The 18,556-nt window shown below is 41.0% G+C and overlaps 1 protein-coding gene across 2 annotated transcripts in view; it reads left to right on the forward strand.

The window, feature by feature from the left end:
- Positions 1 to 18,556, forward strand: part of LOC131107728 (serine protease HTRA1A-like) — a 35,103-nt gene that overhangs the window by 5,109 nt on the left and 11,438 nt on the right. For both annotated transcript variants that reach the window (XM_058057987.1, XM_058057986.1), the window contains 2 exons: positions 8,517 to 8,616; positions 10,295 to 10,499. In XM_058057987.1, coding sequence (XP_057913970.1) covers positions 8,517 to 8,616; positions 10,295 to 10,499 — 305 coding nt within the window. The remainder of the gene's footprint in view (positions 1 to 8,516; positions 8,617 to 10,294; positions 10,500 to 18,556) is intronic.

Raw genomic sequence — 18,556 nt, forward strand, 5'->3', positions numbered from 1 at the left:
AAAAAAATGCCAAAACTTCAAAATGAACGAAAAGTAACATTTTTGGTCCAATGTTGTAAAAATGTATTTTTCCATTTCAATCCCTGAAAATATTGAAAATATTACCTTGAAAATAATGGTTTTGGATTTAATTTGCACAAGATTTTAAGCAGATTTTAAGTCGTCATATCATTTTAAAGCGTTTTAAAAGTACAAGCAAAGTACAAGTAATATATGTTACGCGCTAACGATGGATCTGCGCAATCGATTGGATGATGGATGATGGATGATTGAGATGGATCCATCGTTAGCGCACAAATCGATCGATTTCTTCCGCTCACGATCGATGGTATATTACTGCGTGTAGTTTGTTTAGATGCCAACAGATGGCAGCGCTGAGCGTTGTTACTCACAAGAATCAACAAGAAGTCCTTTCGTTCATTTTCTACCGCTTTTCCTCACGAGGGTCGCAGAGGGTGCTGGAGCCTATCCCAGCTGTCTTCGGGCGACAGGCGGGGTACACCCTGGACTGGTGGCCAGCCAATCACAGGGCACATATAGACAAACAACCATTCACACTCACATTCATACCTATGGACAATTTGGAGTCGCTAATTAACCTAGCATGTTTTTGGAATGTGGGAGGAAACCGGAGTACCCAGAGAAAACCCACGCATGCACGGGGAGAACATGCAAACTCCACACAGAGATGGCCGAGGGTGGAATTGAACCTTGGTCCTCCTAGCTGTGAGGTCTCGCTAACCACCACACCCTAACCCTAACCCTGTCATTGTATGCAATTAGCAGATCAACGATTGTCATTGTATCGTCAGCGCAGTGTCAAAGCATCGGTCTCCAGCGCAAGGCAGTTAATCGATCGATTTGTGCGCTAACTATGGATCCATCTCGGGCGCAGCGCTATCGATCGATCGCGCAGATCCATCGTTAACGCGTAATACAAGTACAAAAACTTGCATGCTGACATTTCCTTTTATGTTCATGTCATTTCTTTAAATACAACAAAACCACTGATCCGTGACCTCATGAATTGGACGTTTGTGGTTTCAACATGGGACAATCGTACTGAGACGCGGTGCTTGTGTGTCTTTCACAACATCAACTCCTATGCTATTGTGTTTCCACATGTTTAAACATTTGCACCACTGATGAAGTCATGAGTATATACAGTATATACAGTAAGCCGTGTGTGGATGTAAAGCCTGAGGTGGGGGGGGGGGGGGGTGCAGCCGGCACTCATACGGCCCTTTCATGGGCTTGATAGAAGACAGGCAGCCAGAGTAATTTCATTACCTGAAATCCACATGAAAGGTACTGTATGGTACAACGAGGCTATACAGTATATTTAAAACACTTTGCAACACTCAGCCTGCACTCTATTATAGCAAGTCATGTGAAAAGCATTCACTCTTCAAACTTGGCTGTCTTTACGTCTGTTCAGTCAACTACAAAGCCCAAATACTACTTTAGTGGGACCCCTAAAGTCCAAAAGGGTCCATTCCCTTATCAAAATGGAAATAATCAATTCCAGATACAATCTGACACTGTTCTGAAACAGTATTAAATATCATACAAGTGTAAAAAGTGGCATATTTTTTCAGTTTTTAGAGGTTCCGCTGAATTTTGTTGCCTCGACGGGCTGCGGGAAAAGTCTTAACAGGAAATATAAGTCCCTAATTGAGCAATGGTTGTTTGAGTGCCAATGCTTTTTTGAAACTTTAGAGATGTTGTATGTGGCTTTAGAGATTCCACTGTGTTTGGTTGCCTCGACGGGCTGCAGGAAAACGCTTATTAAGAAGTACAAGTCCCATATTGAAAAACAGTGCTTTAACCTCCAATTTTTTCCGACTTTTTTTTTTTACAATTTCAAAGTTTTCACTGTGTTTAGTTGCCTAAACAGGCTGCAGGAAGACTCATAACAGGAAGTAAAAGTCCCATGTTGAGCAATGGTGGTTTGATTGCCAACATTTTTCACCCAAAAATCCCAATGTTTTGTGAGTTTAGAGATTCCACTGTGTTTGGTTGCCTCGACGGGCTGCAGGAAAACTCTTACCAAGAAGTACAAGTCCCATGTTGAAAAACGGTGGTTTAACCTCCAATGTTTTTTTCCGATTTTTTTTCAATTTAAAAGCTTCCACTGTGTTTAGTTGCCTAAACAGGCTGCAGGAAGACTCTTAACAGAAAGTAAAAGTCCCACATTGAGTAATGGTGGTTTGATTGCCAGCATTTTTCACCCCAAAATCCCAATGTTTTGTGAGTTTAGAGATTCCACTGTGTTTGGTTGCCTCGACGGGCTGCCGGAAAACTCTTGACTAAGAAGTACAAGTCCCATGTTGAAAAACGGTGGTTCAACCTCCAATGTTTTTTTCCGACTTTTTTTTTTTCAATTTAAAAGCTTCCACTGTGTTTAGTTGCCTAAACAGGCTGCAGGAAGACTCTTAACAGGAAGTAAAAGTCCCATGTTGAGCAATGGTGGTTTGATTGCCAACATTTTTCACCCAAAAATCCCAATGTTTTGTGAGTTTAGAGATTCTTCTGTGTTTGGTTGCCTCGACGGGCTGCAGGAAAACTCAGACTAAGAAGTACAAGTCCCATGTTGAAAAACCGTGGTTTAACCTCCAATGTTTTTTTTTCCCGACTTAAGAGACATTTTTTTCAATTTCAGAGGTTTCACTGTGTTTAGTTGCTTAAACAGGCTGCAGGAAGTCTCTTAACAGGAAGTAAAAGTCCCATGTTGAGCAATGGCGGTTTGATTGCCAACATTTTTCACCCAAAAATCCCAATGTTTTGTGAGTTTAGAGATTCCACTGTGTTTGGTTGCCTCGACGGGCTGCAGGAAAACTCAGACTAAGAAGTACAAGTCCCATGTTGAAAAACGGTGGTTTAACCCCCAATGTTTTTTTCCCCAACTTAAGAGACTTTATTTTCAATTTCATAGGTTTCACTCTGTATAGTTGCCTAAACAGGCTGCAGGAAGACTCTTAACAGGAAGTAAAAGTCCCATATTGAGTAATGGCGGTTTGATTGCCAACATTTTTCACCCAAAAATCCCAATGTTTTGTGAGTTTAGAGATCCCACTGTGTTTGGTTGCCTCGACGGGCTGCGGGAAAACTCAGACTAAGAAGTACAAGTCCCATGTTGAAAAACGGTGGTTTAACCTCCAATGTTTTTTTTCCCGACTTAAGAGACTTTTTTTTTTTTTTTTCAATTTCAGAGGTTTCATTGTGTTTAGTTGCCTAAACAGGCTGCAGGAAGACTCCTAAGAGGAAGTAAAACCCCTATGTTGAGCAATGGTGGTTTGATTGCCAACATTTTTCACCCAAAAATCTCAATGTTTTGTGAGTTTAGAGATTCCACTGTGTTTGGTTGCCTCGACGGGCTGCAGGAAAACTCTTGACGTTGAGCAAAAGTTACATATATGTAACTTAATGCAAATAATTTAGTCCCTAAAGTACGTCTATACCTAAAACGGAGGCAATTGGAACGTTCCACAGGCTGGAAAAAATTCCGATGTGGATACTGGACTACTGGACTGACTAGATTGGAGTCTTTATGTTTATCTTCTTCTCATGTTCTTTTGGCAAAAAAACTGATGAAATCCTGAATGGAGGACACCTGTTGTCTCCAACCTGAGGCTAGCTGGTCCCCTTCGCTCTCCGACCATCATCCCCTTCCTGTCTGGATCGACTTCTCAGCGCTTCAATCATAAATCACACTCGGCAGTCACATGACGACATGTCTGCCTTTGATTGGAAGCCACATGTCCCTCCTCGGGCAGACGGCACGGAGGAAAACACAAAATTAGCAACCCGTAGTTTTGGGGGAAGGTTTACACGCACATCAAAAAGCAGCGCGGGCGCAGCGGTCGGGCGGCCCGTCGTTTGTTTGCCACTCATGTAAGCGAGATGCAAATGGTACAGTCTGCGAGGGCAGCCCAGCCTGTGGCAAGGGTTACTGATTTTTTTTTTTTTTTTTTGCAAAGCTCCCACAGTGAAAATTTCCACAGCTGCAGCGAAACGTGGAACATTTTATTTGGCAGGAGTAGAATAACGCAGCTCTCAAGAGATGTTCATGTTGAAAGGAAGTGTTAAAGCACATGCAATGCAGGCCTGTCTTGACCCCCTCGCCCCCCCTCTTATTAAAGGTGCCCCATATTTTTAACAAAAGCAACTTTTATATGGCGTCACTTTCAGTCATGTAAAATTATACAAGTGTTGCTCTTGGCAGGATAACTGGACCCAATGCTGCCTTGGCCAGTTTGACTTTTGCACACATTTTAAAAACATTATCTACAATGGATGATGATGATGATGATGATGATGATGTTGAGAGAGGAAAATATGCATATGCAGCGTTCTGGAACAGACGCCACAAATATTTGCCAACATGAGGAATTTGTATTGGATGTGGACACATGCACTTTATCGATAACGGCTTCATATTATAACATTGTGTGTTCATAGTGGTTGGAATGATTGACAGGGGCGGCACGGCGGTGTAGTGGTTAGCGCGGAGACCTCACAGCTAGGAGATCAGGGTTCGATTCCACCCTCGGCCATCTCTGTGTGGAGTTTGCATGTTCTCCCTGTGCATGCGTGGGTTTTCTCCGGGTATTCCGGTTTCCTACCACATTCCAAAAACATGCTAGGTTAATTAGCGACTCCAAATTGTCCATAGGTATGAATGTGAGTGTGAATGGTTGTTTGTCTATATGTGCCCTGTGATTGGCTGGCCACCAGTCCAGGGTGTACCCCGCCTCTCGCCCGAAGACAGTTGGGATAGGCTCCAGCACCCCCCTCCGCAACCCTCGTGAGGAAAAAGCGGTAGAAAATGAATGAATGAATGATTGACAGATTGGAGCATGAATGCTAGGACGCATCATGACACGCTCCGCTTGTTTTTGGTTTTCCTATGTTCCTGCCGTGCATTTCCTTTACCCCTCAGCTGGCGCCTTTCTGCTAGCTGTCGCTTCATTGTCGCTTGCTTATGAGTGTTTGCTAGCACGACTCCTCCAGGAGATTGCTTCACGGTCACATGTTTATTGTTTGGGAGTCTGGAGCCCGTGCGCCAGCATCTCCGTGGCAATTGCTGTGTCGTCGTGATGACATCCTGCGGACTGCGGCGCCAAGATCGTGCGCTAGACAGACTGACATTCCCAGGCCTACACACACATGCATATGTATGCTACACACATACCTTACCCCCATCACAATGCCGTCGCCGCTTCATCATCCTGGTGCCAAAATATGCCCTCAACTGGTGCAAGTCTTCCAGTTCTTTACTTGTAAAGTGTGCTTATGTATTTGTATTGTATTGTATTATATGTATTATGGGTGGCACGGCGGTCGAGTGGTTAGCGTGCAGCTAGGAGACCAGGGTTCAATCCCACCCTCGGCCATCTCTGTGTGGAGTTTGCATGTTCTCATGCGTGGGTTTTCTCCGGGTACTCCGTTTTTTTCCCACATTCCAAAAACATGCTAGGTTAATTGGCGACTCCAAATTGTCCATAGGTATGAATGTGAGTGTGAATGGTTGTTTGTCTATATGTGCCCTGTGATTGGCTGGAGCCTATCCCAGCTGTCTTCGGGCAAGAGGCAGGGTACACTCTGGACTAGTGGCCAGCCAATCACAGGGCACATATAGACAAACAACCATTCACACTCACATTCATACCTATGGACAATTTGGAGTCGCCAATTAACCTAGCATGTTTCTCCACACAGAGGTGGCCGAGGGTGGAATTGAACTTGTGTCTCCTAGCTGTGAGGTCTGCGCGCTAACCACTCGACACTCGTCCACCGTGCAGCCCCCCCACCACTGTTATTGAATCCATTATTCATCCAAACGTATCATTGAAAATATGTCAGATAAGAGTGATTTAGAGCTTGTACCACATCAAATATTCAGTTCGTCTTTGCAGCATCTCTCAACGCTTTCCAGCTTTCAATAGGGGGCTTTTTTCCCCTTGACTTTAAATCTAAATTCTGTCTCCCGGGAGCCATGATAACTTTAAATTACCCTTGCGAATCAAAGCAGCGTTGGGGCTTTCAATATAGAAAGACGATGAGAACTGTGCTAAAAGTGTCTCCTGGCTGGAGAAGTTAATTACCAGGTGTACCTCGCAACATTTCCTGACTTGCCCGGCGTTGCACGAATGAATGGGTGGTTGCCGGGTGGGGACGGGCCCCAACCATTCAAATTAGCAGCTAGAAGCCAACAACCTAGGCATACATTTATATATACTCTTTTGTATATATAATGTGTGTGGTGTTACATGTGTGAGGGCTATTTAAAAAAAAAAAACTAGTGGTAAAGTTAAAAGTGTTTCCAGTTGACATACTAAGGGTGAAGGTCAAGGTGAGGAATGTCATGTTTATGACCATGGTTAAGTAGTAGTGTATGTGTTCTTGTTTTTCTATCATGGCGGAGGACAACCTATGACTTCCCAACAGTACTAGGATGACCTCTGTGTGTGTGTGAGCGATTGTTCTTGTCTTTGTATCTTAGAGTGGCCCAAACCAACCCATCCTTTGCTGGATGGCCTACAAATTTCTGCAGTTAAACATGGAAAAGTCAGAAGTCATTATCATTGGCCCTGACAACAACAAAGTAGCGCAAATATATCCAAACACTTGCCTGCTGACCCCCAATATCTCTCAGAAATGTAAAAATTCATTTTTGAGTAATTCCCCGTGTATAGCCCTTGTCCACTTCCAAGGCACTCAAAGCACATTGACACTGTGAACACAATGGGTCTCAAACTCGCGGCCCGCATTTCCTCATATTAGCCCGCGGGCCGCGAGCCAATATGAGGAAACAATTTTAGAAGCAAAAAATAAATTTTTTTATTAGCAAAAACTTGAACCATTAAAAAAACAATTTTTCAAATATTAGGAGAAACATAAGTTGAAAATTAGGTTTGAGAGAAAACATCGTCAAGACTAGTAAGCTTACAGGTTGACCTGAAATTTATTTCTTCTAAACATAACAAGCCAAAAAAAAAAAAAATATCACCACTTCCACACTACATGGGAGGAGAACTTGCCTACAGCCACCAATGAAATATATCAGTGATCATTTGCTTTGGTAGAACACGTACAAAAGCAATTACTATAATAGAGGTGACAACTGGATGCATGCATGTTAAAGCGTTAAAAGAATGAAGGATGACTCGGACATGATCACGGAGGATGGAACCCTCAACCTTCCTGAGCCATGCCCCCATGTCCCATTAGTTATGACTGATCCACACATGAAAAATGCTCAGATACGCTCTGTTCCCTTTGTGTGTGCGTGGAATGGAATGGCCTTTATTGTCTAAAAAAGACAATTTAACAAGATACTATATACAAGATATATACAAGATATATACAAGATATATACAAGATATATACAAGATATATACAAGATATATACAAGATATATACAAGATATCCAAAATATACACATAGTATTGCACAGGAGCATATGCAGGAGCAGACATATTGCAGATATATTCATTTTAGTGCAATGATAAATATAGTTTTTAACATTATAGAGCCCTCTATATAAGAGATAACACCCCTATAATCACATTTACACTTCTATTACCCAAAACAATTTAGCTTTAAAAACAAATTTGCTAAAATATGCATTTTAGCGGCGGCACGGCGGTCTAGTGGTTAGCACACAGACCTCACAGCTAGGAGACCAGGGTTCAATTCCACCCTCGGCCATCTCTGTGTGGAGTTTGCATGTTCTCCCCGTGCATCCTCCCGGTTTCCTCCCACCTTCCAAAAACATGCTAGGTTAATTAGCGACTCCAAATTGTTCATAGGTATGAATGTGAGTGTGAATGGTTGTTTGTCTATATGTGCCCTGTGATTGGCTGGCCACCAGTACACCCTGTACCCCGCCTCTCGCCCGAAGACAGCTGGGATAGGCTCCAGCACCCCCCGCGACCCTTGTGAGGAAAAAGCGGTAGAAAATGAATGAATGAATGCTTGTTTTTCTGCGTGTCTATGTAAGTATGTATGTGTTTTCCTCTTGTCGTGACAAAAGTTTTGGACATACCATCCTTATTGTGGGGGCATTTGGACCGGCCCATGTCGGAAAAATGCAAGGATAAGTGACTTTCCGCGTATTAGGCACCATGCACACGTGTGTGTGTGTGTGTGTGTGTGTGACATCCCACCTTTTATTGTGGCGACATGTTTTCTCGGTAGGGACATTGTGACTTGCTCATGCAAGAAAAATACTTGGATGAATTACTTTGAGCACATGAGACAGCCTGTATGTGTGTGTGTGTGTGTGTGTGTGTGTGTGTGTGTGTGTGTGTGTGTGTGTGTGTGTGTGTGAGACCCGGTGGAGACAGTCTGAACCACACGAGAAGCGTCATTTCCTCACGTGTTATGACAAAGGGAAGTTGTTTGTGTTCTCACATCACTAAGCATGTCGCTTTGACTTGTGTTTGTTTTTAATTGTCTCACATCCAACATTTGTGTGTGTGTGTGTGTGTGTGTGTTTTGCATTTTTGCAGCTCAGGACAACCCAGACAGCCCGAGACACAAGTACAACTTCATTGCCGACGTGGTGGAGAAAATTGCTCCAGCTGTGGTTCACATTGAACTGTACCGCAAGTAAGGAGCAATGCACCACCTGTGTGTGTGTGTGTGTGTGTGTGTTTTTTTTCTCTCTTTTAGAATGTGCACGCTCGAATTTATAGCCCACCTGTGGACTTAACCACCAGAATGCAGAGCGGTTTCCTATCCAAACATTTTGTCTTTTCATCAACCGGCTTCCAACTTCCTCTACACTTCATCCTGGCTTGACTCCTCATCGTAGCTTAACCAGCTTCTATACTCGCTACGCTGCTTATCACGTGTGTACTACTTCTTATCACATACTACAGTATTAATTGGCCCTGTACCCTAGAAAGCGCCCATGAATGATACGGGAAAAGGCCGAAATGATACTGTGTCAAAGCCCAGGGTAGTGATACTTATAGGTTATCACATGGTTTGTCTGGTATCAGGCCCGGTATCATGCCCCCAAGTGTCAGTATCAGCCCGAGACCGAAGGTCGCGGAAGAGGTTGTAAATTTGAACCCTGGGATTTAGAATTTGGATCACAAAGCGCCATCATGCAAGATGTTAGGTAAGCTTCACCAGACCTCAGATAGGCAAACCTGCTCTTGCGGCAAGACAAAATGTTAATTATGATCATTGTTGTATATTATGCCTTTTGTATAGCTGTTACAAAATTACCAATTATCCCTGGATGGAAGGTTTGTGGAAAATTCCCAGAAGTCCTTCTCCCCACTTGCAACCCTAACTAGTGTCAAGTAAAACAAAAGCCGCACTTTAACGAAAGAGATATTCGAGTAAGATGACACAGACAGATGGAAAAGAATTAGAGGTTATCAAGTGTCAGTATTGACCTTCAGTCTCGGGCTGATACTGACACTTGGGGGCATGATACTGGGCCTGATACCAGACAAACCATGTGATGATCTTATTATCACATACTATTTAATCATGAGCTTATTATCACGTACTATTTCATCAAAAGAAGAAAGAGATTTTGTTTCCAGAAAAAAATCAGTTTATTACATGTATTATATCTAAATAGTGTAAACACAATAATTGCAAAAATATTTCGACAATAATATTTTATCAACAGTCTTATCTTATCAATGTCTGACAATTAAAGTTCCATTAATCAAAGTTTGAGTTTTTTGGTGACTGGAGAAGCACTAGGCACTAAGCACTCGTGCGCTGTTCTCTGATTGGTTGTTTCACGGGCACGATACTAGAGCAGCGCGCTCTGAGTGGACAGCTACGGGGGCTGATACTGGACATGGTTAAACTCTATATTTTATCAGTATCACTGCGCTGGGCTTTGACACAGTATCATTTCGGCCTTTTCTCGTATCATTCATGGGCGGTTTCTAGGGTACAGGGCCAATTAATATTGTGATAAGAAGTATTATCACATACTACAGTATTGGTCAGGGCCAATTAATATTGTGATAAAAAGTATTATCACATACTACAGTATTAATTGGCCCTGTACCCTAGAAACCTGTACCCTAGAAATGTGATAATACTTCAAATGTCATAATATACAACAATGATCATAATTAACATATTGTCTTGCCGCAAGAGCAGGTTTGCCTATCTGAGGTCTGGTGAAGCTTGCCTAACATCTTGCATGATAACGCTTTGTGATCCAAATTCTAAATCCCAGGGTTCAAATTTACAGCTTCTACTGCGTTTGATGCCTCCTGTTCATTTTACCTTCCCTACTTTTGTGAAGAATGACATACTCCAAGCGAGAGGTAGCCGTCGCCAGCGGCTCCGGCTTTGTGGTGTCGGAGGACGGTCAGATCGTGACCAACGCCCACGTGGTGGCCAACAAGCACCGTGTCAAAGTGGAGCTCAAAAGTGGCGCCACCTATGACGCCAAGATCAAAGATGTGGACGAAAGGTCCGATATCGCCCTCATCAAGATCGAGGCCCCGGTGAGTAAGCCATCCGCAATATCGGGTACATCCGCACATGTCTATGTCATCACAGGGCACATATAGACAAACAACCATTCACACTCACATTCATACCTATGGACAATTTGGAGTCGCTAATTAACCTAGCATGTTTTTGGAATGTGGGAGGAAACCGGAGTACCCGGAGAAAACCCACGCATGCACGGGGAGAACATGCAAACTCCACACAGAGATGGCCGAGGGTGGAATTGAACTCGGGTCTCCTAGTTGTGAGGCCTGCGCACTAACCACTCGATTGCCGTGCAGCCATTTTAATATTATGACTTCATTCATTCATTAATTTTCTACCGCTGGAGCCTATCCCAGCTGTCTTAGGGCGAGAGGCGGGGTACACCCTGGACTGGTGGCCAGCCAATCACAGGGCACATATAGACAAACAACCATTCACACTCACATTCATACCTATGGACAATTTGGAGTCGCCAATTAACCTAGCATGTTTTTGGAGAACATGCAAACTCCACACAGAGATGGCCGAGAGTGGAATTGAACCCTGGTCTCCTAGCTGTGAGGTCTGCGTGCTAACCACTCGATCACCGTGCAGCCGCTAAAATGCATATTTTAGCAAATTTGTTTTTAAAGCTAAATTGTTTTTGGGTAATAGAAGTGTAAATGTGACTATAGGGGTGTTATCTCTTATATAGAGGGCTCTATAATGTTAAAAACTATATTTAGAATATTTTAAACATGTTTTTTATAGTCATATGAAATAATTTATAAATAAGGAATTTAGTCATTTAGTTTTCATGCTTGAAAATGCAAATTTAATATAAATCTGATAAATCTAAATGAAGATACAAGACCGCTAATGTAATTTAATGGAACAAATACTTCAATTTAAGTTTAAAATGTAGCTCAATTCCTCTGGTAGTGGTCAGGCCAGCAGAGAAGGCTTTGCTAGCCCTGATTGCACATCATTGCACTACTGTGGGACCTTTAAGATTGATTTAAAATGCTTGAAAAATCATATAATATTGGGCTTTTTAACACTGAGTGCGACAAAGCTGGAATTCCCAGAAGGAACCAGGAAAAACATGCAAGTTCAGCAGAGAAACACCACAGCCAAGATTCCGAAGCCAGAGATTGTTAGTGCTAACCACTCTTCCTGTATCATACCATAGCGCTACACTTGTGTGTGTCCTGGTGTTTTGTTCTTGTGTGGTGTGGAAAAGGGTATTTATTAAAACACCAAAACTACTAGTGGTCCAAGACTACATACGTAGGTCTCCCTGGATGACGAGAGGCATCCACGTTACATGTTCATCACGTCACGGACTGCCTGGCATGAAGCCAGCATGTTTATCAGAGTGACAAGACGGCACAAGAAGCTTGTGACATTTTTTTTTGACAAGCGGCGGTTTTGTTTGTTGTTCGTTTGTTTTATTCTTCCAGTCCTATAATGAAAGCAGGCAAGCAGGGAGGCGATCGGGCGGGCGGGCGTTTTGATGACAGGCTGCGCTTTTCCTTCTGGGGGCTTTCCTGGGTCGTCTTGCATCAGATGTGAGAGTGCTGTGGCGGCGTCTGCGCTGTTATTATATGCTGTGTTTTTATTGTGGAGATGTGAAGAACGATGTGGAATCACTACACAAGCCAATAGAAGAGGAATTAAACAGCAGGTAGTCCAGTACTATTTTAGCGTTTTAGTACATTTAAATGTAGATCCTAATAACCCCAGATCCTAATAATTACAGTTTACATGATAATGTAAATACAGGGTTGGCTAAGTAACCTTCAACACGAACACAATCCACATCCAAATCCAAATCCTCAATGGGATTTCGGGGGTGTGCTGGAGCCTATCCCAGCTGACTTTGGGCGCACACACAGAAAGAACATGCAAACTCCACACAGAGATGCCCAAGCGGATATTCCAGCCCATGGCCAACATGCTAAGTAGGGGAACCTGTTGTCGTTCTATATACACTGTAACCTTCCAAAACACAATCCACATCCAAATCCTCACTGGGGTTACGGGGGTGTGCTGGAGCCTATCCCAGCTGACTTTGGGCGCACGCACAGAAAGAACATGCAAACCCCACACAGAGATACCCAAACGAAGATTTGAGCCCATGGCCAACATGCTAACCACTCGGCCCAATAAAACTCAATAAAACTAAAATAAAGTAAAAAGGACTCACCATTTTGTTCAATTCCACCCTCGGCCATCTCTGTGTGGAGTTTGCATGTTCTCCCCGTGCATGCGTGGGTTTTCTCCGGGTACTCCGGTTTCCTCCCACATTCCAAAAACATGCTAGGTTAATTAGCGACTCCAAATTGTCCTTAGGTATGAATGTGAGTGTGAATGGTTGTTTGTCTATATGTGCCCTGTGATTGGCTGGCCACCAGTCCAGAATGTACCCTGCCTCTCGCCCAAAGACAGCTGGGATAGGTTCCAGCACCCTCGTGAGGAAAAAGCGGTAGAAAATGAATGAATGACTCACCATGTTAGCACACCTCACAGAAATGTAACACAGAGAACAGTTATCTGTTTGCTGGCAACGTTTGTGGTCATTTTCACGCTAGTCATTAGCCGTTGTGCTAAATGCTATTTACAATTAAGTAAAGTTATTTTGTTATTTTGTTTTTCTGAAAAAAAAGTACACACATAAAAATGAAAGTAGTAATAATATATGCTTGGTAACGTTATTCATTTTTATCTGACAAAATTACACACACAAATAATATATACAAACAACACAGTTGTTAGCTGTTATGCTACATGCTATTCATGTCAGAATTTCCTCGGTAAAGTTACTATGTTTTTATGTCATGGCTAATTACAATTTTTAGGGGAAAAAAATGCAGACACAAATATAATACATGTCTTCAGATCGTACCGCTCGCCTGAAGACAGCTGGGATAGGCTCCAGCACCCGCGTGAGGATAAGCGGTAGAAAATGAATGAATGAATACACTATAAAAATAAAAGCAATGAAATACTGTATAAAAAAATAATAATTTCGCCGCATTTCTATGCTAGTTGTTAGCTGTTATACTACATACTCCAGTTCCGTTCTATGGTTATCATGACACTTTTGCTCTTGGCCATCCCTGGTAACTCTCTTTGCTGGCATCACAAAAAAAACACCAAAATAAATCCCCATAATCCTTTTAGAGCTGAAGTCTGTCATGATACATGTTAACATTATGAAGATTTGTTTAACTTTTGAGGCTTTTTTTCCTCTTTTTACCAGAAAAGTTGAAAATAGTCGAATGCAAAAATGTCTGTTCCTCCACTGGTGAAAGTGGAGTCAATTCCTGAGGCTGCGCTCAAGCCTTCAACTCTGGGGAATACATTAAGTCTGGAATTGTAGAGGGGACGGGAATTAGAGGGAGGGGAGTCCTGTAGGGAATACGCTGGAGGATGGTGGTTATTTTTTCGGGAGTTGGGGAGGGGGGGTAATGGGGGGTTCCGAGACAGAGCAGCAATGCGGTCAGTCTGCTTGGAACGTGCATCGTCTGCATCACAACACGGCGCGTGCAAGCGAGTGATTCTTATTATTATTATTGTTCTCATTGAAAACGTGACCTCTCCAACTTGAAAGCGAACCATCTCAGCATCTTAACACACCAGTTTAGTGGTTGCCATGGACACCGCCTCAAAAAGTCATTCATGATCCCGCGTTAGAGTCTGGCTTTGAGTGGCAGCCAGTGCAGGCTTCAGTAACGTAGCTGAGTTCACAGGCGTTCATAGCGTTGCAAACCCATTGGCCTGGTCGCTACACTGTACCCGTTCAAAACCTCAAAACCTTAATATGCAGTGGAACCTTGGTTAGCGTCATTACTTTCTCCTAGAAGGTCCGACTCTAACTGAAACGGATGTAAACCAAATCAATTTTTCCCATACTAAATTTAAAAAAAAAACAGAAATGGAACTTACTGTGACGCAGGAAAGGGTCTAGCTCAGGGGTCTCAAACTTGCGGCCCGTGGGCCGCATTTGACCCAGTAATTCCCCTTGTATAGCCCTTGTCCACTTCCAAGGCACTCAAAGCACATTGACACTGTTAACACCAGGGGTCTCAAACTCGCGGCCCGCGGGCCACATTTGGCCCACGAGACGCTAATTTGAGCCCCCCACCTTGATACCAAAGTTTAATGTTGAAATGACAGCTTAAAGCTGTGTGCACACCGGACACAATTAACATGATTTTGCCCCGCCCATACTGTTACCCTACCCTGTTACCCCGCCCTGTTTTTGCTTTGGATTAGCAATGAAGCTAAAGGCTTATGACGCTGGGTACAAATAAATGCAGGAAATGATTTGGAATAAAAACGGAAAATACACATCAAGATAAAGCATCTCATCAAACTTTATTTTTGTTGGATTAAACAGCTTGGCTTCTTTTTACACTTGTAAGATGTAGTCGCTTTAACATGCATGCATCCAATTGTCACCTCTATTCTAGTAATTGCTTTGTATGTGTTCTACCATAGCAAATGATCACTGATATCTTTCATTGGTGGCTGTAGGCAAGTTCTCCTCCCATGTAGTGTGGAAGTGGTGATTTTTTTTGGCTTGTTATGTTTAGAAGAAATACATTTCAGGTCAACGTGTAAGCTTACTAGCCTTTTTCTCATTAGAAGACGATGTTTTCTCTCAAACCTAATTTTCACCCAATGTTTCTCCTAATATATGAATATTTTTTTCAAGTTTTTGCTACTAAAATTTTTTTTCTTCTAAAATTGTTTCCTCATATTGCAACATTCCTATAAAATTATGACTTTTTCATGTTTTTCTCTTTACATTTTGACTTTATTCTTGGAAAAATTACTTCTGATTTTTCAATTTTAGCCGTCAAACTCCGTATTTCCTTCCACTTTCAAAAAGAAAACTATTTATCCATTCCAGAAAGCCAAAAATGTTAACACAAAACACGTTTTTGTAGTTTTACAATGCAGTAATGCATGTAAAATCATATACACGATGAATGAAAGGGATTAATGAACATTTATGGTTACTTTTACTTTCATTTGAAGACGTGAAAACCACCTTCTTGTTTTGTCGTGACTTATTTCTTGAATCCTCACCTCAAAATGGAGCCACAAAAAGTTTCAAGTGCCAGCATTTTGATGAAGAGAAAGTGAAAAACTATTGAACTGACACGGGTATCGTGGTATCATGTTTGCATTACAAGAATGGCCCCACCTATTATTACAAGGGGGAAAAAAAAAGAAAACATTCTGTCTGGGAAATTTGCCTGCTGCTGGTTTTTGGTTAAGCCGCTTTAGGAAACATGTCCGCATAAAAAAAAACAACGTATATCCTGTCTTCATATACAGCATGAAATGTGCTCCTGCCATTATCTATTTATCTGCTACATCGGGTAAACGTTTCCTCAGGAAATATGAGATTCCGACATTGCATCCGTGGTCCCTGGTTGAGGACGTGTGTGTGTGTGTGTGTGTGTGTGTGTGTGTGTGTGTGTGTGTGTGTGTGAGTGAAGACGAGTCAGTCGGGACAAGGAAGGCTAAGTGTGTTGCCAGTGGAAAGACCTTCATAGACAAGGCCAAGAGGAATGAATCACATCCTTGGCTCCCTCTCTTTGACCCCTGTCTTCTCATCTCTTCATCTCTTGTCCATGAAAGCAAAATGGCTCTTCCAGGATACTTGAGAAGGAACAATTGTGGGAAGTGTTCCAAGGGAAATAATCACAAACTCGCTCTCTATGTGATGGGTGGGGGGGGGGGGGGGGGGGGGGCTCTAGAAACGGTGTAATTTTACAATTTTGAAAACTACGTTTACATTTGATCCCCGCTTTTTGTTAGGGTTACAATCTGGGATCAACAGCATTTTTTAATTATTATTTTATTATTATTAAATTATTAATTCGTTATTATTATATTATATTATATTATATTATATTATATTATATTATATTATATTATATTATATTATATTATATTATATTATATTATATTATATTATATTATATTATATTATATTATATTATATTATATTATATTATATTATATTATATTATATTATTTATATTATTTATATTATTATTTATATTATTTATATTATTATTTATATTATTTATTAATTATTTAACTTTTTTTTTTCATTATTTGGACACACATTGTCCAAGTCTCCAATAGAATTATTATAGCATTTTTTAATTATTATTCAATTATTAATTCTTTGTTATATGATATGATATGATATGATATTATATTATATTATATTATATTAGATTAGATTATATTTTAATATAATATTAGATTATATTACATTATATATTATATTATATTATATTATTGTTTACTAATTAACGTTTTTTTCATTATTTGGACACACATTGTCCAAGTGTCCAATAAAAATATTATAGCATTTTTTAATTATTATTATTAAATGATTAATTCTTTGTTATATTATATTATATTATATTATTATTTACTAATTATTTAACGTTTTTTTCTCATTAGAAGAGAATGTTTTCTCTCAAACCTAATTTTCCACCTATATTTCTCCTAATATTGTGACACAAAACCTAATGCTAAAATGCTAACATGCTAAAGCTACTTACCATTGAGAGACATCTTGACGTAACCTCTTTTCTTCAGAAACTTAGGACTGTCCAGTCTCTACTTCCGGATCAAATTCGGGATCCAACACATATGGTTGTATGTTCAATGTGTTGGACACATGTTGCTCTTTAATGAAAAACAGGTATTAATATTATTCACCCCCCCCCACATCTTTTTCCCATTTAAGTACATTTGTGTGTCCAGTGGAAAAACCTGTATCTCTGTTTTTCATTCCATTTTTTCAATTAATCATTGAAAAAAAATGCATCTTAATATTGGTAAAGAATGGAAATCATACCCAATTGAAACCCAGGCCTCAATTTGATGAATAATGTAAAAAAAAATGCTACAAAGTAATGAAGTGGAAAAAACTGAGACGGAATTGCCTCTCAAGTGACCTCTAAGTATAATCAATCCCAGCATGTAGCCTCATCCATCCATCCATCCACATGAGATGACTTGTAATTGAGTCAGTCATATACTGTACACTATAAAACCACTGCTTTCTCAGTTCCCGGGTCTTATTTGAGACTTCTGTGTCCAAGCACATGTCCACATCCACCCCGGGGCTCTCACGGGTGACATGTGGCCAGCCGGTCAGCATCACTTAAGAACGCCGTAAGTACACGTTTGACGGCAAAGAAAATGGCCACACCATGCCTCATCTCTTTCTCATCATTGTGATTTGGGCACTTCAAAGCTTTTCTGTGGTGTCTCGCCCCAGAGCGGGGAATCGCACACACACACACACACACACACACACACACACACATGTGAACTGCTAGTCCTTCAGCAGCAACACATGGAAACCAGAGTGGTTTGATGTCAACAACATTAGCATGGCGGGCTAGCAGGTTTGACCGCCGCATGATGATGATGGCGGCTCTGACTAACTCCTGGAATATGTACTTTGTTGTTCTGGGATGCTTTGCATACACTTAGCCTCTGATTCAAATGTAAAAAAGCTCTTTTGTTTTTTTTTTTAAAACACCACCACAGATGACAAAGGAATGTGTGATGATAACCGTAGAACCAAAAATAGAATTTACTGTGACGCAGGAAAGGGTCTAGCTCAGGGGTCTCAAACTCAATTTACCCTGGGGGGCACTGGAGCTAGGGTCTGGGAAAGGCTGGGCCGCATCAGGTTTTTTTAAAAAAAAAACAACAAAAAAAAACGCATTAATTAAAAACAGAAAAATATACAAACTTTTTCAGTGCTTTGGTTCCGATTTTCCACAATAAAAGCTCTGATAAAACATTCCACTGTTCTCAAATATCTTAATTTTTATTTGTCTGAACAAAATAAGATGAAAAATAAACAAATCAAGAATAAAGAAAATCAATCAATCAGTAGTAAATAAATATAATAATAATAAAACGGCAAATAATAAAAAATTAAGAAACCACATATAGTATTTATTTATTTTTATTATTATTTATTTATTATTATTATTTATTAACAAAGCATTATTAGAGCCCTGTAGAC

Source organism: Doryrhamphus excisus, chromosome 20 (genome assembly GCF_030265055.1).
Source record: "Doryrhamphus excisus isolate RoL2022-K1 chromosome 20, RoL_Dexc_1.0, whole genome shotgun sequence".
NCBI lineage: Eukaryota > Metazoa > Chordata > Actinopteri > Syngnathiformes > Syngnathidae > Doryrhamphus > Doryrhamphus excisus.